The following is a 24,251-nucleotide window of genomic DNA, read 5'->3' as shown; positions in this document are numbered from 1 at the left end:
AGAGTAGTTTAGAATCATGGTAGCTGGTCTTCAGGAGAAAGTATTAGTGTGTTGATGCCTTGATATGGACATTTTCCACTACTTCAAAACTGTAAACTTGGAAGTTAACAAATCTCCACTGTAAAAGCCAATCCATTTCTGGTATATTGCATTTCATCAGTTTCAGCAAACTAAAACAAGTGCTGAATTATGTGTGTGAATGTGAATGAAAGGGGTACTTTTAGTTCACGTATGTTACTAAAAAGAAAACATGGGACTATGTAACATAGTGAACCCTACCTATGGTGGGTGATGTCTACAGCGAATAGTACAAATAGAAGAATTTTCTTTCTACATGAACATATGAACTATAACAAATGTACGTCACTAGTACAAGGGTGTGAATAATAGGGTGGTATATGAAGAAAAAATACACCTAATGAAAACTATGGAGTATAGTTAACGGTATTATCTTAATATACTTTAAATATAAATAACTCTATAGAGAAAGAATTAGATTAGTGGTAATGTAGGACAGGGGAAGGATAGCGGGATTGAGAGTGACTGCTAAGGGGTTTGGGGCTTCTCTTTCTGGAGTAATGATATTGTTGTAAAATTGATTGTGGTGATGAATGCACAACTGGGATTAAATTAAAAAACACTGATTGTACACCTTGGATGAACTGCATGATATGAGAATACATCTCAAAAAAACTGCTTTTAAAAAAAGTATATAAACACTGACTCAGTAATTCCATTTCCACTCATTTATTCTAAAAAAAATGAGGGTGTAAGCAGAGACATGGCTAAAAAGATATTCATTTCAATGTTATTTATATTATTAAAAGACCAGGACCAACATAAATTTACAACAAAAGGGCACTGATTAAATAAAATCAAGTAATATGTCTATACAAAGGAATTCTGCTGAATCATTAAAAGGACTGTAGAATAATATTATTAACATGGGAAAATATTCAAGACATGTAAATGAAAAAACAAATTATAAAGCAGTATACATAGCATGATAACATAATTTTTGAAGTTTCTACATGCAGTAAAAAAAGATTAGCCAATATACACTCAAAAGTTAAAAGTGGTTATGGTTATCTCCAGGTAGAAGGATTATGGGTGATTTTTATTTTATTTTCATTTATCTATATTTTCTATTTTCCTACCAAAAAACATATTAACAATGCAATAAAAGTACACAGTCTGGCTGAGGTCACACTTTATTAACTCAAAATAGCAATTAGCTGTCAATCAACAAGCATCAATAACTAGCAAGAAATTTTACTAGAACCTGTGACTACGTAGAAGGGCCAACTGGGGATGAAAAGTATACAAAGAGAAGGCTGGATACAAAATCCACAAAGTTCAAAATATCATCCACCCTAGGCTGGAGTGGAATATCTGTCACTGTGGGAAACATTCTATGTGTTTGCTGCGTGACTCAAATCCTGATTACATGCAGCTAGCACTGCAAAGAAGCATTATGTTGAAAACAAAAAAAAGTTTTGCTCCACCCTGTTTCTAATTTTTTAAAACAACCAAGCTCAGTACAAAGTGAAAATATCTGTATTTTGAATAGAGATCACGTCGGGTGCTCAAGACCTTTCCTCAGAAAAAGAGCTGGAGATTTACAGATATATAGATATTAGAGTATATACTAGAGAAAAAATAGTGATTTTATTGGGGGCAGCAAGATAGACCAAATTCAGATTTTAATCTAAATCATATTCTATACCATCTATCAACTATTTTCTCTAGAAGTTAAATAACAAATTTTTTTAAAAACTTTTTTATTAATTAAAAAAATTAACAAACAAAACATTAAGATATCATTCCATTCTACATATACAATCAGTAATTCTTAATATCATCACATAGTTGCATATTCATCATTTCTTAGAACATTTGCATCGATTTAGAAAAAGAAAAAGACAACAGAAAAAGAAATAAAATGATAATAGAGAAAAAAAAGACTATACAAACCATACCCCTTACCCCTCGCTTTCATTTACCGCTAGCATTTCAAACTGAATTTATTTTAACATTTGTTCCCCCTATTATTTGTTTTTATTCCATATGTTCTACTCTTCTGTTGATATAGTAGCTAAAAGAAGCATCAGACATAAGGTTTTCACATTCATAGAGTCTTACCGTGAAAGCTATATCATTGTTCAATCATCTTCAAGAAACATGGCTACTGGAACACAGCACTACATTTTCAGGCAATTCCCTCCAGCCTCTCCACTACATCTTGAACAACAAGGTGATATTTACTTAAAATAACAAATTTTTAAAAAGCCTCTACTACACAGCAGTTTATTTCTGTTAACATTTTCAGTTTTAATTACTTAAAACATACCACCACCTACAGGTAAAGAATTCAGGCAAGAAGGGTGGTAATTAAAAAGGCTTGGGCTATGAGCACAGACCTGGGTTTGAATCCAGACTCCCACTTGCTAGGTGTGTGTCTCTGAATAAATCATTTAACTTTGCTGAGCTTCATTTTGCACTATCTGTGCAATAAGAGCAAGAGGTGTTGTGAGGTTTTAAGGAAGTCTAACACAACACTGGATGCAGAAAACTCACATTTCCTTTTTCTTTCCTCAGAAAGCAGTATTTCTTGACAAGAAGGAGTAATTGTGGAACATGGGACAGTTAGTTTTCTAATATGGTGGGGGGTCTTTGAACTGCTACGGTCCAATAGGAAAGCACAGGATACCAAACACCAGGGTAAAAAAGGAGCCTGGGAGAAGGAAGCAAAGTGTGGATGATAAACCACTTGGTGAAGGCTGCCATGCCTTAAAATAGGTTGCCATTCTTTAAAACTCCCCCTAGTCTGTTCTGTCTCCCCAATCTAGGTTTGTCCAGACTTGCTCAATCAAGCCTTGCCTTTCTGTCGCTACTCTTTTTCAAGTACAAAGTAGAGTAAAGAATGCACAGGAAAGGGAGAGCAAATAACTGACAAATGTCTTAATGTCTTCCCTCCTCTGCGGTCCTTTCCCCGCTTCCTCTCCACCTTTATTATCCCTACAGTATGTATCTTTCCTAGAAGCAATGTGCCCTGTGAAAGTGAATGATTTCTTGTATAAAAATTTACCTTAAACTGCAATATTCCAAGCTCCAAGATTCAAGAGAGATGCAATGTATAATCTGTTTCAATGTATTCTTTGAAATGCACATTCCATGACATAAGGAAACTTTCGGGATTTTATCTTAAAACCACTTGAGGAGATAATCAAAAGATTTCAGTATTGAACAAAGCCACCTATCCACAACACATCCTGTTCTCAAAGTGTCCCAGAAACTTGATATAAACAAAATCCCTTTTTATTCTAGGAGATAATGCTGTGGTTTTCTGTATCCAACAGTATGCTTTACATACCCAAAGCAATTATGTTTTTTTCCTCTATTCAAACAGAGTATCTATTGCTAACCCAACACTGAGGACCAAGTTATTTTCACAGACAAAAAAAGCAGCTGGTCAAGTTAATCCATTTGCTGATCAGCCACCAACAAGCTTCTGTAAGACTGTCTAGTTAACTTAACCTCCATTGTCAGACTGTATGACTCAGAATTTTCAATCCTCTTTCAATCGGGATTTAAAAATTCTTTGGCACAACCATGGGAATTCTTTATTATAGCTATAATAACAGAAAACATACTTTAAAATTTAGGACAAAGATAAAAATGACTAGACTGGATTAGAAAAGTAGTCATGGAAGTAATAAACAAAAGTGGAAATTATTTTGAAGTTGGGATTATAAAACTAACACTTAGATATAGCTCATGTCTGGTAGGTACAAAGTGATATATATATATTTTTTTAACTTACAGCCCTCACAATAATCTCCCCCCACCCCACCATGGGCAGGCACCAGGAATCCAACCCAGGTCTCTGGCATCAAAGGCAAGAATTCTGTGAGCCACAGTCACACCGCCCCCTCACAATAACCTTCTGAGGCAACTAAAATTATTCCACCTTATAGATGAGGAAATGGAGCAACAAGGCAAATTATTCAAACTCATACAGATAATAAACAGTAAGACTGGAGACCTGCCCCAGAGTCATCCTCTTAATAATTCAAAGCTCAAATTCCAATTCTTTACAAATAGGTATATATTCAGGCCCTCCTCACTTTTTGCCACTTGCAATACCCACTGTTTCCTGACACTGACACAAATTCTGTAACAAGAAATCCTCTGAAAAAGCCATGTCAGAGCTGTACTCTTATATTATTTAAAGAGAAGGAAATACCCAGTTTAGTTCATTATGACTTGGGGCATGTAATCAATTCTTTCCAAATTCATATCCAATAAGGAAGCTCAAATTCAGAGCACTAAACTGATTCTGAGCATTAAATCATATTAAGCTATAAAACAATGTATTTTTCCATTAGAAAAGATTATTTGATGCCACCAATACAATTTAACAAATTTTCTAATATTGAAAAGTTGATTCTTGATGTTAACACAAATAAGATACGTTAGTACCAGTAGAAAGAACTGCTAATTCTTTGCTATCTGGACGGAAATGGCATATGGCACTCAAATACAGCATTTGCAATGACACTAAGTAGGTTCAAATCTTAGTCTAATAACTAGTGGCATGACCTTGCAGGAGTCACAACCTCTAACTCTTGATTCCTCCTTAGCCTGGGAGATAATTCATGCCCTACAAAACAAGATGACCCAAATGAAAACAGTTTTTTCTTATATTACAATACAGATTATTTTAGTATTTGCTCTTTACAAACTTTGAAACACTGTTTTCATAATGAATTATTTCATTTGATTTTTACAATAACCCCATAAAATATTCTTCCATTGCACACATGAGGAAACAGATGAATCAGTAAAGTGATCTGTCCAAGATCACTAAGCCAGTAAACAGGGCCCTGGAACCCAAGTGTCTGGACTCCAAGTTTTTGCTCTTCCATCTGACCTTACCTGATGTACATTCAGGAATCATGTGACTTTTATCTAAAAAGATAAGTAAGCTGCGAAATACTTTACAAATTTGGGTAGTGATGTTTTAAAAATTTGGGTAGTGATGTTTTAAACGTGTACATATTCAAAACACATAAAACGTAATTTTTTAAATGCCTCACTAAGAGTCATGAAAATAAACACTGAGTTTATACCCAATTGAGTTTCAAGATAAATGCATACAATGAAATGAATCCGCTGACAAAAAAAATTCCAACTTTTGCTAAATACTGTAATAGCCAACACTTAATACATTACCTACACTATTCTTACATGCTCCCTGTGCGCCTCAGGATGAATTCAGTCAAAATTAAAGAAAAAAACTGTTCTTGCAAGTCTTTCCAAGGCTTTCTATCTAATAATAGAAAGAATGCTTTGTGAATATGCCTTTGTTTTTCTTCTCTATTTTTTTTAAGCCTGCTACATTATTAATAACCCTTGTTTTTCCTTCCTAAACTGCCCTTTAATTGCATTCGCCTATTCTCTAACAAAGAGAAAAGGGTGGTTTGATTACTACACAGGGATAACTGAATATTAATAACTCACTTTTAGCTGTATTTAAGACTTTCACTATGTCCCCTATAATTCTTAACTGAAAAGGCAAGATCTGAATACCCTTTCTTAACTTGCTGGGAAAGTAGACACTCCACAACGAGCACTAGGTAACAGTGCCTAACAAAACCAACTGGCCAAACAAGGTGGGATCGCTGCCCTGGCAACTATAAATCTTTTCCCTCAATTCAACCAGCCTACTAAGACCTGCTTACCAGCATATCACCGGACGGGAGGCGAGGGGCTGGTACAAAAGAGATTCAGCCCGGACCAAAAAGCATGTCTTGTGCACCACGAGAGGAGAAGTGGTCGGGGGGGAACACCGGCTTCGGGGTCAGCAGGGAGACCCCAATAAGGTTGAGCCTGGGTTTCCTCCTTTCCGAGGACAGAAAATGCCTCACCAGCTTTTATGGGGCTCAAGGGGGGCCTAGAAGCGTTGCACAAACTGACCGATTAAAATGGGGGACAGACCCCCATTTGTTCTCGGAAGCCAGGACCCGGAACAAAGTGCAGGTCAGAGAGGCCTGCAGGGGTCACTGAGCGCCGCCTGGGCCAAGCCGCTGGCCCGCCAGGCCCGCGCCCCGCCTGGCCCCGCGCGCCCACCCGCCCCGCCCACTCTCCCCGGACCCGGCCGGCCTCAGCAGCCCGTGACCTCTCTCCCCTTACTTTCTGGGAGTCCATGGCGAGGAGCTGAACCCGCTGGGCCCGATACCGCGCCGAGGAACGGTGTGAGGAGGCGGACGGAGATCAGGGACCCAGTCACCCCGAGACCGCTAGGCGCGGCCGCCGCTCTCCAGCTCAGCCGCCGCCCTCGCCCGCACCGGCGCCGCCCGGCCCCGCCCCGTCCGCGCCCAGCCCGTGCGCGCGCCGTGGTCGCGCCGCGGTTGCCAGGGTGAAAGGGCGGCGCGCAGGGGGTGGGGGGTGGGGGGGCGCTAGCTGGGCTCCGCGCCTGCGCGCTGCCGCCGGGCGGGCGGGACAGGTGCTGCGTCGGGGGCGATGGAGAGGTGGGAGTGTTCGCTCGCTGCATGTTCTCCCGCTGCATGTTCTCCCGCGGGATCTTCTGGAGCTCGTTCTCCCTCCAGCCTTTTTCCTGCAGCGCGTGCTTATGATGCAGGCCTTGGAATGGGCCATTGGCGAGCAGCCGCAGAGCCTACGGGGAGGAGAGGGGCTCTGGGCCTGGAGCGCTTCCCTTGCCACACACCGCAGGCGTCTGAGGCACCTCCGCACCGGGGCCGAGAGGCTAGACCAGACCCTGCTGCCCAGGAAGAGGGAAACGAATAACCATCATCCTCCCCTATAAATGAAATGAGGAGGTAGCGGAGACGTGGGAGAGGGCCGTGGGGCTTGGGGGAGAGTGATGGAAATGTGGGTAAGGAACTAATAGGGGCCGTGGGTTCTGGTAGACCTCCAGAGAGCCGCCTGGGCTCCTTGCTACTTGTGATTTTGACCAAGTCATTTTTCCTGAGCCTAATTCCATCTTCTGTAAAATAAGAGAAATAATACTGACTCTGCAGAGTTGTTGTTTGAATTATATAAGGTATTTGAAGTCCCAGTACATAGTCATTGCCCAGTATACTATAGTCGTTTTGTTTTGGGGGTTGAGGGTTACTTAGATCCTGTTCAGTCTGGGCTGAGAGGGCACTGCAGACAGAAAGCTTAGGAAGGCAAACTGAAAAAGTTACTTCCCAGCAGAAGAGCCTCATCCTCCATCTGGATGATCCTAGAGAGGCTCATAGAAGTTCAACTGAGCAATCACTTATAGTCCATGAATAAAAGGGAAATATCTTTTGAGAGCCTATCATGTACCTCATGATAGGAACTGAGAATTCAGTAGTGACAAGGCCTTGCCCTTACCGAACTTACAATCTAGTAAGGAAAACCAATGTAAAATATGCAATACATAATGTGTGGTCCTTAGAGGTGCTATAAAGGAGAATTAGTTGGGGTAGAGAGATTGAGTATTGGGAGGGTTCAATTTTTATAGAAAGATCAAGAAAGGCCTCTCTGGGAGTGAGGTGAGGGAGAGATCTATATTCAAAGACCTATGGGAAGAACATTCCAGACAGAAGGAACAGCAAGTACAAAAGCCCTAAGCAGGGAATGAACACCATGTTTGAGAAACAGCATTTTACCTACAATCTGTAATGTCTGTATGCATGGATCTCCCCAACTATACTGCTATTTCCTTGAGGGCAGACACTTTTTCTGTATGCCAGTACAGGGCCTGCCACACAGTATACACTCAAATCCCTTTTTAGCTGGGCAGGTATAAGTAACAGGATGAAGGACATAAAAGGGAAAATGAGTTTGGCTCAGGCTGAGTAGGGTGCGCTTGCTTGGAAGACAAGGGTCCAGGAAGGGCCTGTGCACACAATTTTGCTTTTGCCAGCTGAAAAGAGGAAGGGCCTGTGGTCCTGCAGAGAGATGCTGCCTCTCTTGGGGTGAAGGGAAGGGAGCCCCCAATCCAAACCTCCCCTGTGAGCACCAGTGAGTTCAGTGCATTGCCCCAGCCATAAGCCCACCGCTGCAGCCAGGAAGGCTGAGAAGACTTTCCTCTGCACTGCGACTGCATCAGTTCCCCTGTGACAGAGCAGTGCAGCTGAGAATGAGAGTATAGAGACCTTCAGAGGTCAAACCATTTGACTACGAGCTTTCCAGCCCTGTCACAGTGAGACCCATTGCTGGAGGAAAGAGCATGTGGCACTGTCCCCAATTCTTTTGCTGCAGGCACTTCAACCATATAACTGTCAAAAAGATAACTCCTGTGTCCAACAGTTGACATAGTTAATCAAGTGGTATGTAAGATAGTGTTTAATATTTAGAATTTAAGAAACTCTGATATCTATAGCTATAGATTTTTTTTCCTTTATTACTTTAATTTTAAATTGGTTTATGAAACATCTTACAAACAGGCTTTATGATGATTACTTAGATAGTTTTTTAAAATATGCCTATGGATAAGCTATCTAAGATATCCATTTAAGGTGGTTAGGATTTTCATATGTTAATTGTAAAAATATTTGTATCAGGAAAATATTTAGCAACATAGGTCATTACCATAACAATGCAGATATTTGTAAGAACTTTCTACTTGATATTTTGAGAACATTCAGTTTTGACAGCTGATCAAATGGTATGTAAGTTAGTGTTTAATACTTAGAATTTAAGAACTTTGCTATCTGAATTTCTAGATTTTTTCCTTGTCTTAATTTTAAATTGGTTAATAAAGTTTACTGCGCAAACACAGGTTATACAATGATTATATGGATACTTTATTTAAATATGCCTATGGTTAAGCTAAGATATCCATTTTTGGTGGTTCTAAATGTAGTGTTTGTTTTCTTTAATTAGAAAAAAAAGAATTGCATTTTAAATTAAGTTCAGTCTGAAAACTGGAATGGTAACCCATAACAAACTCTGAAATCTGTTCTGTAACTACTTGTTGAAGTGTACTTTGAAAATCATTGCTTTTACTTTCTTTTCTTTGTATATATGTTATATTTAACAATAAAAAATATGAGAAAAAAAAGATAACTCCTGGATACTAACAGACACAAGGAGAGCAGGAGGCAGAAAGAAGGTTTTGGAGCCATAGAGTCATAGCTGAAATGTGATCCTAAAGACGCACCCAGCAGCTCTCTCCTGGCACCTTGCCTCCATGCTCTCCAAGTTCTTTCCCTGCAGTCCAACCAGGAGCCTGCAGCTTTTGACCACAGTTCTACCCCATCTGACTTCTGTCCTCACCAGATCTCGGTCTCTGGCCAGTCTGGCTCCCCTGCCCAGCTCACCCTGGCCTCTGGACAGTCCCTCTTTCCCATCAGGAGCAGCTAGACGCTTCTGTCTGTGGCGTCGGTTCTCCCCCGAATCACTCGCCAACGGGGCACTTAAGTCTTCCCACCCTCTGCCCCTGCTCGGTCCTTCTGGCCCGTAGTTTCTGTACTTGCCCTTTCACAGCCAGGTTCCCTTGGAAATTTTCAAGAGGAGCTTTACTAAGACACTAAAGCAGATGTTCTCAAATGTGGTCCCTGGCCCGGCTGACTCAACATAACCTGGGAACTTGTTAGCAGTGCAGATTCTCAGGCCTCATCCCCAGACCTACTGAATCAGAAACTCTGGGGATAGGGTTCAGTCATCTGTGATTTTTAACAAGTTCTCCAGGGGATTCAGGTGCACACTGAAGTTTGAGAACCATTGAACTAAGGGAAAACAGTTTAAAAAAAAAAAACTACAAAGGTATAAAAACAGATGATGTTTCTGATTCTGAGGTAGCAGAGCTAGCCACAGATTTTTATTTAGTAGACATTTCTGGGCCTCCTGGAACCCTTTTCTGAGGAAACCCTGTTAGAATAGCCTCAGGGTTGGCTCTGCTGATAGGAGGTTGATGAAACTGTCCAGAATCAGGTTTCCCTGTCCTTGCTGAGTTTGCCTGGTCTGAGCTGCCTTTTACATTCTGGAATCCTTGAGAAAGCAAGTTCCTTCCTTCAAGTGTGGCCAACAGTGTTGCCCTTTGGGAGTCAGAATAGGGTCACTGGTGTGGAGTCAGCAGTCTGAATTTAAATCCTGATCCTCTGGGACTTGAGCTAGAAGGATTAGACTTAAGACAAAGGTTGTACTAGCTGCATAAACTTTAAGGAGCACTTAACTCTGCAAACTTCAATTTCCTTTTTGGTAACACAGCAATAGTGATACCAATAATTTCCTCTCAGGGTTGTTGTGAGCGTTAAAGGAGATAACGTATGTAAAATGTCTGGCTTAGTACGCATTTCGCACGTGGTAGCTGTTCTATTCCTCCCATAACTTCCCTAGCATTATGTCCTTCTGTGCCTGCTTTGGGGATCCAGGGCCTGGGATTCTCCTCCATATTGAGAGCAGGACATTGCAAGTAGCTGCCTACATGACCGGAACAGACATTGAAGGTCATCAGAAAGAATGTACAGATGGTATCGTAAACAAGGCTTTGGAACTCCTCTCCCCTGATCACAGCTGATAACCAATCTCCAAACCCCCGTGTCATAAGACCCTGCTGAAACTCTGTTGTCACACCCCCTGGCACTCCCTGCCCTTTGCGGAGTGCTGACTTCATCTCCCAAGCAGCCACCAGTGGGAAGAATCCTCTCCTGTTCGTAAGTTTTAATTAACTAACTCCATGCCCCATGTATTCTTTGGTCTTGTCTAACTCTGTGCCCCGTGTATTCTTTGGTCTTCAGCCTTCCCCAGCCCAACCCCTCCAAGAACTGAGTTGGAACACCCTCTTATGTGCTTTTTTTTTTCCCTTAATGGTCTTTGGAATCTTAGAAGTCCTGTAACTCCCTTTTGAGTGTTATACCTGGCCATTCTGAAGTATAATCACTAGCCAGATGCTGCCTTTTGTTAACGCCCCATATCTTCACTCATTGCTCCCTATTAATATATGGCCTGAGCCTTAGCCTAAGCCCCCAGCCCTGGAACACCTTGAACCTCTCTAAGCCTCAGTTTCCCCAGCTGTGAAATAGAGATCATAATAATCCCACATATCAGGGTTGCTGAGAGGATTAAATGAGATAATTTATGTTGTGTTTAGTGCAGTGTCTGGCATGCAATAAGTACTTGATGTTAGCTATTATCATTTTTCTCTTCCCGATCATAGAAATCTATCTAATGCTCTTTTTCCTGCTTTCTGACTAAAAACAAAACTCCCCTCAAAGACCTGGAGCCCATTGGAATTCAGAAAACTAATCTCTGGTCCAAAGAACTCCTTGTAAACAGTCACATAGGGGAAAAGGGTGCTGTCCTCTGATGCGAGTGGAGCTCCATTCATGGACAGATCAAAGCAAAGCAGGGAGTGGTCAGTGAACATGAACTAGATAAGCAAAGGGTGAGAAGAGACACATTTGAAGTACCTGTATTTAGACTGGAGAGAAAAACTTCAGGGAGGATAAGATCCCTGACTTCATTCTCTCTCTAGGGCTGTTAAGTAGAACTCAACTTGAGGTCAATGGAAGGGGGACCTGAGCTGTTATCTGGCAACCGACAGGTGGAATTAGACTCCCCTGCTGGAAGCTACTCCAGCAAATTTCCACTCCGACACAAAGTCCAATTTTATCACAGAGCCATACAGAGCTAGAATGGATTGTATTCGAAGGTAGTGAGAGCTCCGTCAGTATAGCTGCCCAAGTAGGGGCTGGATATTCACTTAGCAGAGGTATCAGAGCAGAGACGACTTTTAACATCTTCCTGAACCTGAGGTTCCATCACTGTAAACCAATCCAATAAGTGTTCATTCCCTTTCTAACAGCTTTGCTCCCTCTATCTCCTCCCCTACCTCCACTTCTGTGTGGTCCATTGCAAGAGGCTGCCTCTTCCAGAGGGAGGCAGGACGCAGAAGGCAGTTAAACTTGAGCCATTATGTTTCTGTGTCACAGTAGCTTCTCCATGCGTGACAGCCTGCTTTATGCTAAAACCTGGGGACATTGAGATGAATAAGAGATTTGGAAGACACAGGCGTTTTCATCCCACCCTGCCTTGAATTTGGACATCTCTTGCTGAGGATAACCATGGACAAAGGAAGTTTATCTGCCTGTCAGTCTCCTCCTTGGGGAAGGATGCTGGCGCCCAGCCAGCACTCTCTAACACAGGGGAACAGACTCACTGTTCCAGTAAGAACAATACTCAGCATTTATTATTACAAATACTCTGGATTTCCTCCTCATGAAAATGATATGGGCCAGATTGAGACTGGGGTGTAAAAGAGCTACTGCGGATCGACTGCAATTCCATTTCATTGGTTACGCAGCCAGACTCTGGTGCCAGACTGTCTGAATTCATATCCCAGCTCTACCACTTACCAGTTGTGTGGCCTGGGGTGATTCCCTAACCTCTGTGCACCTCAATTTTCTCATTTGCAAGACAGGAGTATTAGCAGTAGCTATGGGTAGGATTGTCATGAGGACAAATGATTTACATTATGTAAAGCACTTAGGATAATGCGCCACCTGTTATTCTTTTCTAAAATAAACCTTTCTCCAGAGTGGGACACCAAGAAATAATGGTGTCTGCCAGCCCTGTAGTATTGCAATGCCATTGCTGTGTGAGGCTGGGATGGTACTACATCAGCACTTCTGGGAAAAACAAACCTCTTGAAATTCACCCCTCATTCTGAAGGTCAATCTGGACTCTTTCATGACATGGCAGTTTGAGGGGAATGATGATATGATTTGAGATCCTAAGGGTGGAACTTAAGATAAGAGACAAGAAGGGAAGACAGGATCCTTTCTAAGCCAAGGAGACAGCCTGAGCAAAGGTGGAAAGCAATGAAAAGACAAAATCTAGGGAATGGAGGTTTTCAGTAGGAGTTTGTGGTAGTTAGATTCAGTTGTCAGCTTGGCCAGGTGAAGGCACCTAGTTCTGTTGCTGTGGACATGAGCCAATGGTATGTGAACCTCATCTGTTGCTGATAACATCTGCAGTTGGCTAGGAGGCATGCCTGCTGCAATGAATGATGTTTGACTTAATTGGCTGGTGCTTAAATGAGAGAGCGCAACGTAGCACAGCCCAAGCAGCTTAGTATACCTCATCTCAGCACTCGCAGCTCAGCCCAGGCCTTTGGAGTTGCAGAAACGAATCACCCTGGGGAAAGTTGTTGGAACCCAGAGGCCTGGAGAGAAGGCCAGCAGAGATTACCCTGAGCCTTCCCACGTAAGAAAGAACCTCAGATGAAAGTTAGCTGCCTTTCCTCTGAAGAACTAACAAAATAAATCCCCTTTTATTAAAAACCAATCCGTCTCTGGTGTATTGCATTCTAGCAGCTAGCAAACTAGAACAGAGTTGAAGTGGGTGGAAAGGACAACCTTTGATGTCTAACAACTGGGAAAGTATTAGGAAAACTTTGGGACATAAAGACAGTGAAACATTCTGCAGCCATTAAAAATGATCTTTACGAAAAATACATAGCAACTTGGCAGAAAGCTTATGAAATTACAATTTTAAAAAAAACACCTTTAGTTAGGATTATTTTTTTAAATAAAATTATGTGATATCTACCATGGGAAAAGTAACTAATACATTTATAAAATGTTCCTTTGTTTACACCTATCTCCTTGGGTAAAGTGATGTAACATATGAAAGGTCCACCTGGCTTCCTGATGTCAAACACAACAACACCCTACAAGTATTGCATGAGTACTTTTCTGCTTAAATAAAAGCAAATCAAAGACAAATAATTTGGCTTTGAAATAACTCAAACTATGACTTCCTCATAATTAAGAGAGAGGAAAGAGAAGAGTTGTAGGAGTTAGATGCTATGGTCTCTGAATTCCAGGCCAGCATGTTGCGATTTGAGCATGTCCTAAGTGGGAAGGTACTTATGAGTTTATAAACAAAGAGCTATTTTAAGAAACTTGATTTGGCAGGAGGAACAGGAAGGACTTGTGTGGGATGAGTCTGGGGGTGAGACTCAAAGGCTGGGAACTGTACCCTTCACTCCCTGCTCTTTCCCTTTCTTCTTTCCATCCTTACAACCACCCCTTTCTACCCCCAACCACCACATTCAGAACACAATGATTATCTTAGCATTATAAATCTTTAAATAGTTTTTTTCAGCCAAATTGAAAAAATAATATATCGAGCTTAATGAAAACTGTCAATCCTCTTCCCAAGTCATCTAAAATAGGGTCAGCAAATTGTTTTTGGAAAGGGCCAGAAAGTCAATATTTTAGCTTTTGCAGATCAATTACATGGTCTCCGTTGCAACTAGGCCACTCTGCCTTTGGAGAGAGAAAGCAGTTGTAGACAATATAGATAAGGGAATGGGAACAGGCTTCTGTATTCTAATAAAACTTTATTTACAAAATAGGCTGGGGGCCAGATTTGACTGACATGCCATGGTTCACTAAACTCTGATCTGAAAGAACAGTGCTATTTTTATTGGAAAATTATTCAGTGATTCTTCTGTGCCTCTAAAGACTCCCTGATCCTCCCTCTCAGTCCTTCTCCATGTATACACATGCTGCCTTCCCCACCCCCATAAATAAGATGAAGTAATCCCACTGATGGCATGACGGAGTAATTATCTCTGGAGCAATAATAAACAAAGCATCATGTTAGAATAGAGGAGTCTGGGAATTAGATTTGAGTCCGAACTCTGGCAACTGTGGGTGGGGCCTTACGGCACATCCCATTTCCTCATGGGCAAAATGGAGACAACAGGTGCAACCTTCCAGGATCATTGTGAGGACCGAATATATGTCAAATACCCACCATAATGCTTTCCATACAAAAGGCACTCAATAAATAGGAATTATTAACCCACATCAACTCTATAAATAGCAGAGTCCAGCAGCACAGACCCTGCCTGGAAGGACAGAATTCCTCTGTGGATCCAGCCTTCAGGTCAGCTCTAGAGTGAGAAGCAGAGGCATCCTGTAAACATACCCAAGGCTGGATAAGAATGTGGCACTAAATGTGAAGACCTCCTGCAGGACAGACTTGTATCAAATGCTTCGGATGAACCATCTATTAGCAGCCCCACTGTTCCAAGTCCACTTGGCTGTTGGTGGTTGGGAACCTTGTTGGGTTTCCATTGAAGTAATAAGATCCTGCTCCTCATTCACAGACCCAACAGCTGGTGAGTAGGAGAACTAGTGTACACAGCCTCCTCTAAGTCCATTCTTCTGGGCTCCTGAGACCAGTCACCTTTTCTTCAGCTGAAAAATAAACACATCAAGGAAATGAATCCTTGTCTCCCAGGGGACTATGAAACAGTGAGAAGAATCAATAGCAAGAAATAGCATGTGGTCATCTTTAGAGAACACACTATGAAATGTAAAGCCAAATACTCAGACACACACACACACACAAGCTTACATGCACACATGCAGATTGACAAGTAAAAATGATATCTGAGAGCCTGAGTTCAAATCCTAATTCTGTATCCTTATCAGCTGTATATTCACAGGCAAGGTATTTATTCTCTGTGCCTACATTTTCCCACGCATAAAATGAAGATAATATGATGCGTTCCTATAAGGTTGTCATGAGGATTAAATGTGTTAATAAATATAAAGTGCTTAGAACAGTACCTGACACAGAGTAAGAAATATTAGATTATTCTTTGACAAAAAAAGTTTTTAGAACAGCTGAACAACAGAGTCAAGCAACCCCATAATGAACAAAATTCAAAGCTAGTCTGCAATGTCTGATTTTATGAGTCTCTCAAAGACCCAAACCTGAAAGTCGAATGGAATTTTGAATGTTTCACTCCTGTGCCTCTGTGGACAGTGTGACAGCTCAGGGTGTTCTTGGAGATCAGTTCCATTCAAGAAACAGTGTTTGAGCAAATGTCCTTAAGTTGATAACTATACTGTAGTTCTGTAAAAGAATGTCCTTTTTCTTAGGAAACACACATCAAAGGATTTAGGACTAAAGGAACATGGCATATGCAAATTATTCTAAAATGGTTCAAAATTATTAGGTATAAATACATTCATATTTATAGCTCCATCTGTATCCATATCCATCATCTATCTATGTGTCACTCTATTGGTTGATTTGCCTACTTACCTGTCTATCTAGAGCACACACAAATGATAGATCAAATAAGGCAAAATATTTAATAGGTTTAACAAGAGTCAATGGTGTTACATGTGCCATTCTTATTCTTGCAGCTTTTCTGTTTGAAATCATTTCCAAATATAAAGTTTTTAAACCCTATTGAGACGGAGGTGGGGGGAATTAAAAGAAATATTGACTCGGCATGATTATCAAACAAGCACTGGGCTGCTGCAAAAGAAGCAAAGGTGACACGATAAAGTCCTGACCACAGGATGCCAGGAGAGTTTGAATTCAGAGCAAGGGATGTATAGTGATTCCATGACTCAAATATCTAATGGCATGGGACTAAGATTGCCTGTTACGCTCATCTCCAAAATGGGCTATTCTTGATCCCAGTTGCCTAGAGCACGTTGCATGGGACACCAAGATTAACCAACATTGCTTGAAACCCTTGTCATAAGTTTCATTTGGGGGTTGTGGTCCTGAGATATTAGTATCATGTTGCCTCTTTGCAGATACACCTGCTAGATTTCTCCCTAAATTCAATCAATTTTGCAAACCGCTGAAAGAATAAATCCTTAAATCATGGTGTTTACTACATTGGACCCCTATTCAAGAAGTTACAATGGCCTCCTCTTCTCCACAATACCTTATCTGGACTTTGCTCTCTTATCAGTTACATGTATTATGATTTTACATATTTGACTTGGAGTTTCAACTTCCATAAATTTTCCCCCACCCCTGAAAATAAGAGGACCTATGATTAGACTGAATCTGATACTGGTTGATGCATAGTTACAGTTACATGGCCTAATGCTAGGCTCATGCCAAAGTTGCAGCTTGTCTTAGATTGAGATCAAATTTCTTTCCTCTGATTTTTAAAACTTAAATAAGCTTTTTATTTTAGACTAGTTTTAGATTTACAGAAAAGTTGCTGAGATAATACAGAGAATTCCTATTAAATGCATTTAGTTCCTGCTACTGTTAGCATCTCACGTAACTATGGAACATTTGTCACAACTAATGCACCAACACTGGCACATTTCTATTAATGAAACTCCGTACTTTATTCATTAATTTCCCCTAATGTCCTTTTTCTGCTCCAGGATCTCATCCAGGATATCACATTACATTTAGCTTTTGTAAATTTAAAAAGGTTTTTTAAAAGGCCAAATGTAACCTTCCAAAAGAAAATATTTTGGCTGATTGAATAAGATTTTATAGAACACTTTGATGCTCTATCTTTCCTACTGTCCTTGAACAAGAAAAAGCTCACAGCATAATCTATATCATCTCAAGGAGTTATTAGAACATTCATTCCAGTGCTTCCTGAATTTTCCTTTTGTGTCAGATCCCTTGGGAGGTCAAAACGCCCTTCTCAAACTTCAAGTCTAAGGTTATATCTAATTAGCTGATCCAAGCAAGTGTTGCTTCCTATACAATATGAAAGACTCCTCTACACATTAGCTCATATGGGGACTTCTTAAATATTATATTTGGCACAAATACACAGTGCTAAAATGAGCTTTCACAACCACCTATGGAAAGTACCTCAATAAGATACCTGCTGATTATTCCTTCTCAGACCAGGAGTATTAGAGGGTCCTTTATGGAATTCATGGCAGCATCAACTGCCCTTCAAGCTGCTAATGACTTTTCTCTGCTTCAGTCACAGCAAGTCTAGCCATCCTTTTAGGTTCATAGAGCCAATTAAGAGGCAAGGTTTTATTGGCCTTTTTGGTCTCCAAGTTGACAATGGATCTTCATTCTTTCTGATACTCTCTTGTCTTTTCCTGTATGGCTGGACTAGAAGGAAGTTCAGAACCCCTTTCATTATAGCATCTAACCAAGTGACCAGGCAGCCACTGGAGAGGGAAGAACAGCATTGGTGCTCCTTAAAGTCTCCATTCCCAGAAAATTATCATTACTCGACCTCTCTGGTGGTTCCCCAGAAGACCCCACTTGCAAGGCTGTCTTTATTTGACCTGATCCAGAGTTTACCCAGTGTGAAGAGCCTTTTCCCTGGGAACTTTGGTTGAAAACTACCAGAGGTGACTTTTAGCATTGTGGTTGCCTGCAGTGATGATAACAGTTGAAATAAACAGTTTTAGACTAACCAAAAACTTTAAGGGACTGGAGAATGAGATCTCTCTAGTGGGCTTTGAAAAGTTGTGACCCATTGCTGGTGATGTAGAAGTCCACATGCACATGTAGGGCTGTGTGCATGCTCAGGTCTTGTTTGTAAATGTTCAGGAAAGAACTGAGAAGGCCCTAAACTCTCACCTCTGGCTAACCATGGGGCTGTGCAAGCAAGGGAGTGAAAGCTAAAACAGAGCTGTAACTTGAACCCACATGAAGAACTACAGGACAGGAACAGGTAACTACAGAGATACATATGTCACTATAAATGTATTTATTTTGCTTATGGCACTTTTTTCTCCTATATGATTTATAAGACACTGCACAAAGCAATAATTATAAATCTATGTTAATGGGCACACAATATATACAGATGCATATGCACAGCAATAATAGCACAGAGGGGGAGAGAAGGAATAGAGCCAGACAGGAGCAAAGTTTTTGTATACTATTGAAATTTAGTTGTATGTACTGACCTAGATTGTTATATATTTAAGAAGTTAATTATAATCCTTAAGAAAATAACTAACAAATACAGTCAAAGAAACAAAAAGGGAATAAAATGTTACACTAGAAAATATCTATTTAACACAAGAATAAGGCAGTAATGTTGGGACAGAGGAACACAAAAGATGTAAAATACATGGAAAAGAAACAGCAATATGGCAGACCTAAATTTTACCTTATCAGTAATCACATTAACTGTAAATGAATTAATACTGTTAAGATGGCAATAGTCCCCAAACCAATCTACAGATTTTACAAAATCCCCTTCAAAATCTCAGGTGGGTTTTTGGCAGAAATCGACAAGCTGAACGTAAAATTCATATGGAAATATAAGAGATTCAGAATAGCCAACACAATCTTGAAATAAAAACAAAGTTGGAGGAATCACCCTCCCAATTTGAAAACTTATCACAAAGCTACAATAATCAAGGCTGCATTGTACCACGATAAATACAAACATATAGGTCGATAGAATAGTTTTGTGAGTATAGAAATAAATCCATACATTTTCAGTCAATTAATTTTCAAAAAGGGTTCCAAGACCATTCAATGGGGAACAGTCTTTCAACAAACGGTGATGAGACAACTGATATCCATAAGCAATTTTGCTATGGTATGAATTTGTTATCCTAACTCATGCTATATACGAAATAACTCAAAATGGAAAAAAAAGGCCTAAATATAAGAGTACAATAATAAAAATGTTTTCATCAATTGCAACAAATGTACCACACCAATGTAATGTGTTAAAATAGGGTGGTACATGGGAATCCTGTATTTTGTGCATGATTGTTCCATAGCCCCACAACTTCTTTAATTTAAAAAAAAAATTGTGCTTTAAAGCACTACATTAAGAAAGTGAAAAAATAGCCCACAGAATAGTAGAATATATTTGCTAGTGTTATATATTCGATACGGATCTAGTATCCAGAATATATAAAGAACTCAACAACAAAAAAGTAAACAACCCAATTTTTTTAAAAATTGGCAAACGACTCGAATAGACATTTTTCCAAAGAAGATAGCCACCCTATTGACCAATAAATACATAAAAAGATGCTTAACATTATTAGTAATTAGGGAAATGCAAATAAAAAACACAATGAGATACCATTTCACACCCAATAGGATGGCTATGATAAAAAAAAAGATGGAAAAATAGCACATGTTGATGAAGAGTAGAACAATTTAAACCTACATACATTCCTGACCAGATTATAAAATGGTGCAGATGCATTGCAAAACAGTTTGGCCATTCCTCCAACAGTTAAGCAGAGAGCTACTATGTAACTTGGTGATTCCACTCCTAGGAACATAACCAAGAGAATAGAAACCATGTCTACACAAAAATTTGTGCACAAATGTTCATAGTAGCATTATTCATAATAGTCAAAAGGAGGACATAATCTAAATGCCCATCAACTGATGAATGGATAAAAAAATACAGTATAGTCATGGAATGGATTATTATTCAGGCATAAAAGGAATGAACTACCGGTATAGGCTATAACCTGGTTGAACCTTAAAAACATTACACTAAATGAAAGAAACCAGACAAAAAGGCCACATATTGTATGATTCCATTTACATGAAATGGCCAGAATAAGCAAATCCAAAAAGAAATAAAGTAGTTTTGGTTGGCATGTGTTGAGACAGGTGAATAAGCACTGATTGCTAAAAAGAATGGGATTTCTTTATGGAGGAATGAAAATGTTCTGAAATTAGAGGTCATGAATGCATAGCTCTGTGGGTCGACTAAAAACCATGAAACTGTACCTGCTAAAGTGATGAATTTTATGATACGTGAATTTTGTCTCGATTTAAAAAGAAAAAGGAAAACTATCTATGAAAAATCTTAAGAAATGATTGAGTACTACCTGATAAGAACCACAATTAGGATATATACACTAAGAGACTGAAAAATTTGAACAGAATTGAGTTAATATCAAAGTTCTGCATAGAAAGAATAGTTACTTAAAAATATTTTTCCAACTTAATTTGTAGAAGTAATAGCCTCCTAATTAAAATTGCTGAGACCTTTTATTGACAGCTTTTTTGAGGTATACTGACATGCAATAAACTACACCTATTTAAAGTATAAAATCTGTTAAGGTTTGACATAGGTTTACACAGGTAAGTTTCATCTCACCCCTTTGTCATTCCTTCCGTTTAGCTCTCTTTACCTCCTCCATCCTCAAGTTACCACTGATGTACTTTCTGCCATTACAGATGAGTTTATATTTATATAGGTTTACGTAAATGGATTCATACAGTGTGTGCTCTTTTTTTCTGGCTTCTTTAATTCAACATAATTATTTTGGGATTGATCTATGTTATTTGGTATACTGATATTTCATTCTTTTATATGTTGAGTAGTATTCAACTACATGGCTATATTACCATTTGTTTATCCATTCCTGTGTTTGATTGCTATTTGGATTGCTTTCAGTTTCCAGTTTTGTCTACAACAAACAAAGCTGCTGTGAGCGTTCACTTACAAAGCTTTGTATGGACATATGCCTTCATTCCTTGGATAAATTCTTATGAGCAGGGTTATGGGATCATATGGGCAGTATATGCTTATCTTTTTAAGAAACTGTCAAAATATTTTCCAACATGGTTGTACCATTTTACATTTTGACCAGCAGTATATGAAAGTCTTGGTTGTATCACATCCTCACCAACCAACACTTTAATACAAAGAAGAACAAGGCAGCAAACTCCATATTACTCTGTGAAGTAATACAGAAAAATCCCCATAAATCCCTCCAACCTTTGAGATAACCTGGTTTTGCATCCGAACTTTTTGTAAATATGTTGAATATTTTGTAAATATTTACGTTTGTAAATATGGAAGTCGCTGTGAGGGAGTGAAGCTAACACTGGTTATATGGATGACGATGCGTTTTGTTTATGTTTTGATCATATAGTCATCTATCATTTGTATTGCATACAGTGGTATATCATAGTAGCTAATATGTACTGTACTGAATGTTCCTAGGTGACACACCCCATGCTAACTGCTCTACGTGCAGCACATAATGCAGTTCTCCCTACAATCCCTCTTTTATAGATGGGAAAATTGAGGATGAGGTGGGCTAAGTTACTTGCCCAAGTTAACTCACCAAATCCATAGTAGAGCCAGGACTCAAACTCAATTTTACTGACTACAGTATCCAAATTCTGAACTACTATACTTCTTGGAATGTTAAGAGACTACTGTGTCTGACCAAACATCTTCACAAATCAATGGAGGAAAGGATAAATAACTTAATAAATGATTTGGCAGAAATTTGTTTAATAGTCAATATGGGTCTTATTCCATACTATATAATAAAATAGTTCCTAGTTATTAGTAAATATAAAATGATGACAGAAAAAACACCTGAAAAATAGAATGCAAATGATATCTCAATTAAAAATAAAACACAAACAAAAAAAACAAAGAGAAAAAATTATATCTCAATTTAAAAAAGAAAAATAGAAAATATAGGCAAGTATTTTACTGATGGGGGGTTAACGAAGTTCTTCTGAACAAAAAATAGAAGATAACACAAAAGAAATGATCAATAACTTGTATATCATCAAAAGTTAAATAATTTACAGACAAAAAATTACTAATACAATTAAAAGGCAAAGTTACAAAGAAGGAAACATATTTGCCACAAATATGATTGAAAAAATGCTAATATATAAAAATGTTTTGTTCAACGGTAAGAAAAGCACTAACATCTTAATAGCAAAACTGGCAAAGGACATGAATAGAGAATTTACAAAAGGGGAAATACAAATGAAAATTGTTCAATTCACTAATAAAGAAATGCAAATGAAAACAATAAAGGACTATCGTATTTTGCCTTTAAGGCTATTAAAAGTGAGTAAGAATGATAACATGTGGGAAAATGGGACATCCGTAGATCTTAGTACAAATGTAAACTGTAGATTCTTCCTGGAGGGCAATTTGGAAATATGCATCAATCTTCTTTAAGAAGTACCTTCACTTTTTTTATCTAGTAATAAATAATTACTATTTTTTATGTGGCAATGATATCTCCAGGATAAGCAGATGATAATCTAAAAGCTTAATAATAAAACATTCGTATAAGAGAACATAACACTGTTAATAAAATCATATTTTGAAGAATATTTAATAACATGGAAAATGCTTATATATATACATAGTTAGACACTATTTTATATAATGTTAAATGACCAGGGAAGTATATTAAATTTTCTGTATGCATGTGCACTTTATTACCAATTCTATGAAAAGGAGTATAATATGTGAATAAATGTTATAGGTCTATATATGTGTAAATACATAAAAGTTTGGTAGGAAAGACACAAAAAATCATAAAAGTAGTTAGTTAAAGAATGCAAGATCAATTTTCTCAATCTTTTCTGGAAATATCTGGTACATGTTTTAGATGAAAATGTGTTATTTAATACTCAGTTTAAAATTATAACATAACAAAAGCCTTATAAAAGTTCATTCATTTTTCTCAATAAGTCTTCCAAGTTCTAGGAATGTATCTTTAAAAAAATGGGCAGAGATTTAGACAAAGATTTCTATCCAAAGATAATCATTGTGGCATTATTAATAATCCCCAATTTTGGGAGGAAACTACTAAATTCAAAAAATAGGAGGATGGTTAAATAAAATATAAAACATTCAAATGAAAGAATGTCATAAATCTATTAGATTTATACTTTCAAGAAAATTGTAATGACATGGAGAAATTTTCATATTTCCCAGATTATTTAATATATATTTCATTTAAACATAATCTTACATTTAATATTACTTGAATTATATGGATAGATAGATACATACATACATATTTACATAGTACTTACATATATACATATATAATTGAAGAAAATGTGCCAAAGGATTGACTGTTGTTATCTTTGGGTTATGAAAATGTCTATTTTTCTCATAGTTGCCTACTTTTGGTTTTATTGTTAACTTTTTTCTTGTATCTGGTATTTGTTTTATTCTCTACAATAAGCAAAATGATTTCTTCAGTTGATTTACTTTATCCAACTATCATCTATCTACCTATTTTATTTAGGTACTTATTTATTTGCTTATCTACCAATTTACCCATTTGATAATTTGTTCAAAGAGACTGGACTTGAATTCAGGTCCTGGCAGAAAATAACCGTATAACTTTGGACAAATTACCCAATCTTCCTTTAGCCTCTGTTTCCTCAATTTTAAAATGGGAAGAATACAATTATTCTGCAACAGTAAATGAGATAATGTATATAAAGCCATAGCACAACAACTCACTCACAAAATAGGTTCAAGAAATATTAGTTGTTATAATCTGATTATTATTTTTGAAAGTGGAAAGAGATGGAGGAAGCAAAGGAATGATGGGGAACTAAAAATGCGTGGGCAGAGATCTTCACATTCTCCCAGTCAAGAGATTTAACTTATAATGTTAAAGTGAGAACTATATAATGTCTTACATTCTTGTGACTTAAAAGGAATGCAAATGTCAGTGTAAATAAAAAATCAAACCATTTTAAAATAACATTTT

General features: G+C 38.5%; 2 protein-coding genes across 13 annotated transcripts in view; both read right to left on the bottom strand.

Moving 5' to 3' along the window:
- Nucleotides 1–6,354, bottom strand: part of FSD1L (fibronectin type III and SPRY domain containing 1 like) — a 135,109-nt gene extending 128,755 nt beyond the window's left edge. For all 12 annotated transcript variants that reach the window (XM_077140957.1, XM_077140985.1, XM_077140925.1 and 9 more), the window contains exon 1: nucleotides 6,196–6,354. In XM_077140957.1, the coding sequence (XP_076997072.1) occupies nucleotides 6,196–6,210 (15 nt within the window). In that variant the 5' untranslated portion in view covers nucleotides 6,211–6,354. The remainder of the gene's footprint in view (nucleotides 1–6,195) is intronic.
- A 7,987-nt stretch (nucleotides 6,355–14,341) lies between these two features.
- The window catches only part of SLC44A1 (solute carrier family 44 member 1), a 205,964-nt gene continuing 196,054 nt past the window's right edge, over nucleotides 14,342–24,251 (bottom strand). Inside the window, exon 16 of the mRNA XM_077140868.1 lies at nucleotides 14,342–15,209. Coding sequence (XP_076996983.1) covers nucleotides 15,195–15,209 — 15 coding nt within the window. The 3' untranslated portion in view covers nucleotides 14,342–15,194. The remainder of the gene's footprint in view (nucleotides 15,210–24,251) is intronic.

Source organism: Tamandua tetradactyla, chromosome 2, assembly GCF_023851605.1.
Source record: "Tamandua tetradactyla isolate mTamTet1 chromosome 2, mTamTet1.pri, whole genome shotgun sequence".
Taxonomy (NCBI): domain Eukaryota; kingdom Metazoa; phylum Chordata; class Mammalia; order Pilosa; family Myrmecophagidae; genus Tamandua; species Tamandua tetradactyla.
This window is presented reverse-complemented; position numbering and strand designations above follow the sequence as displayed.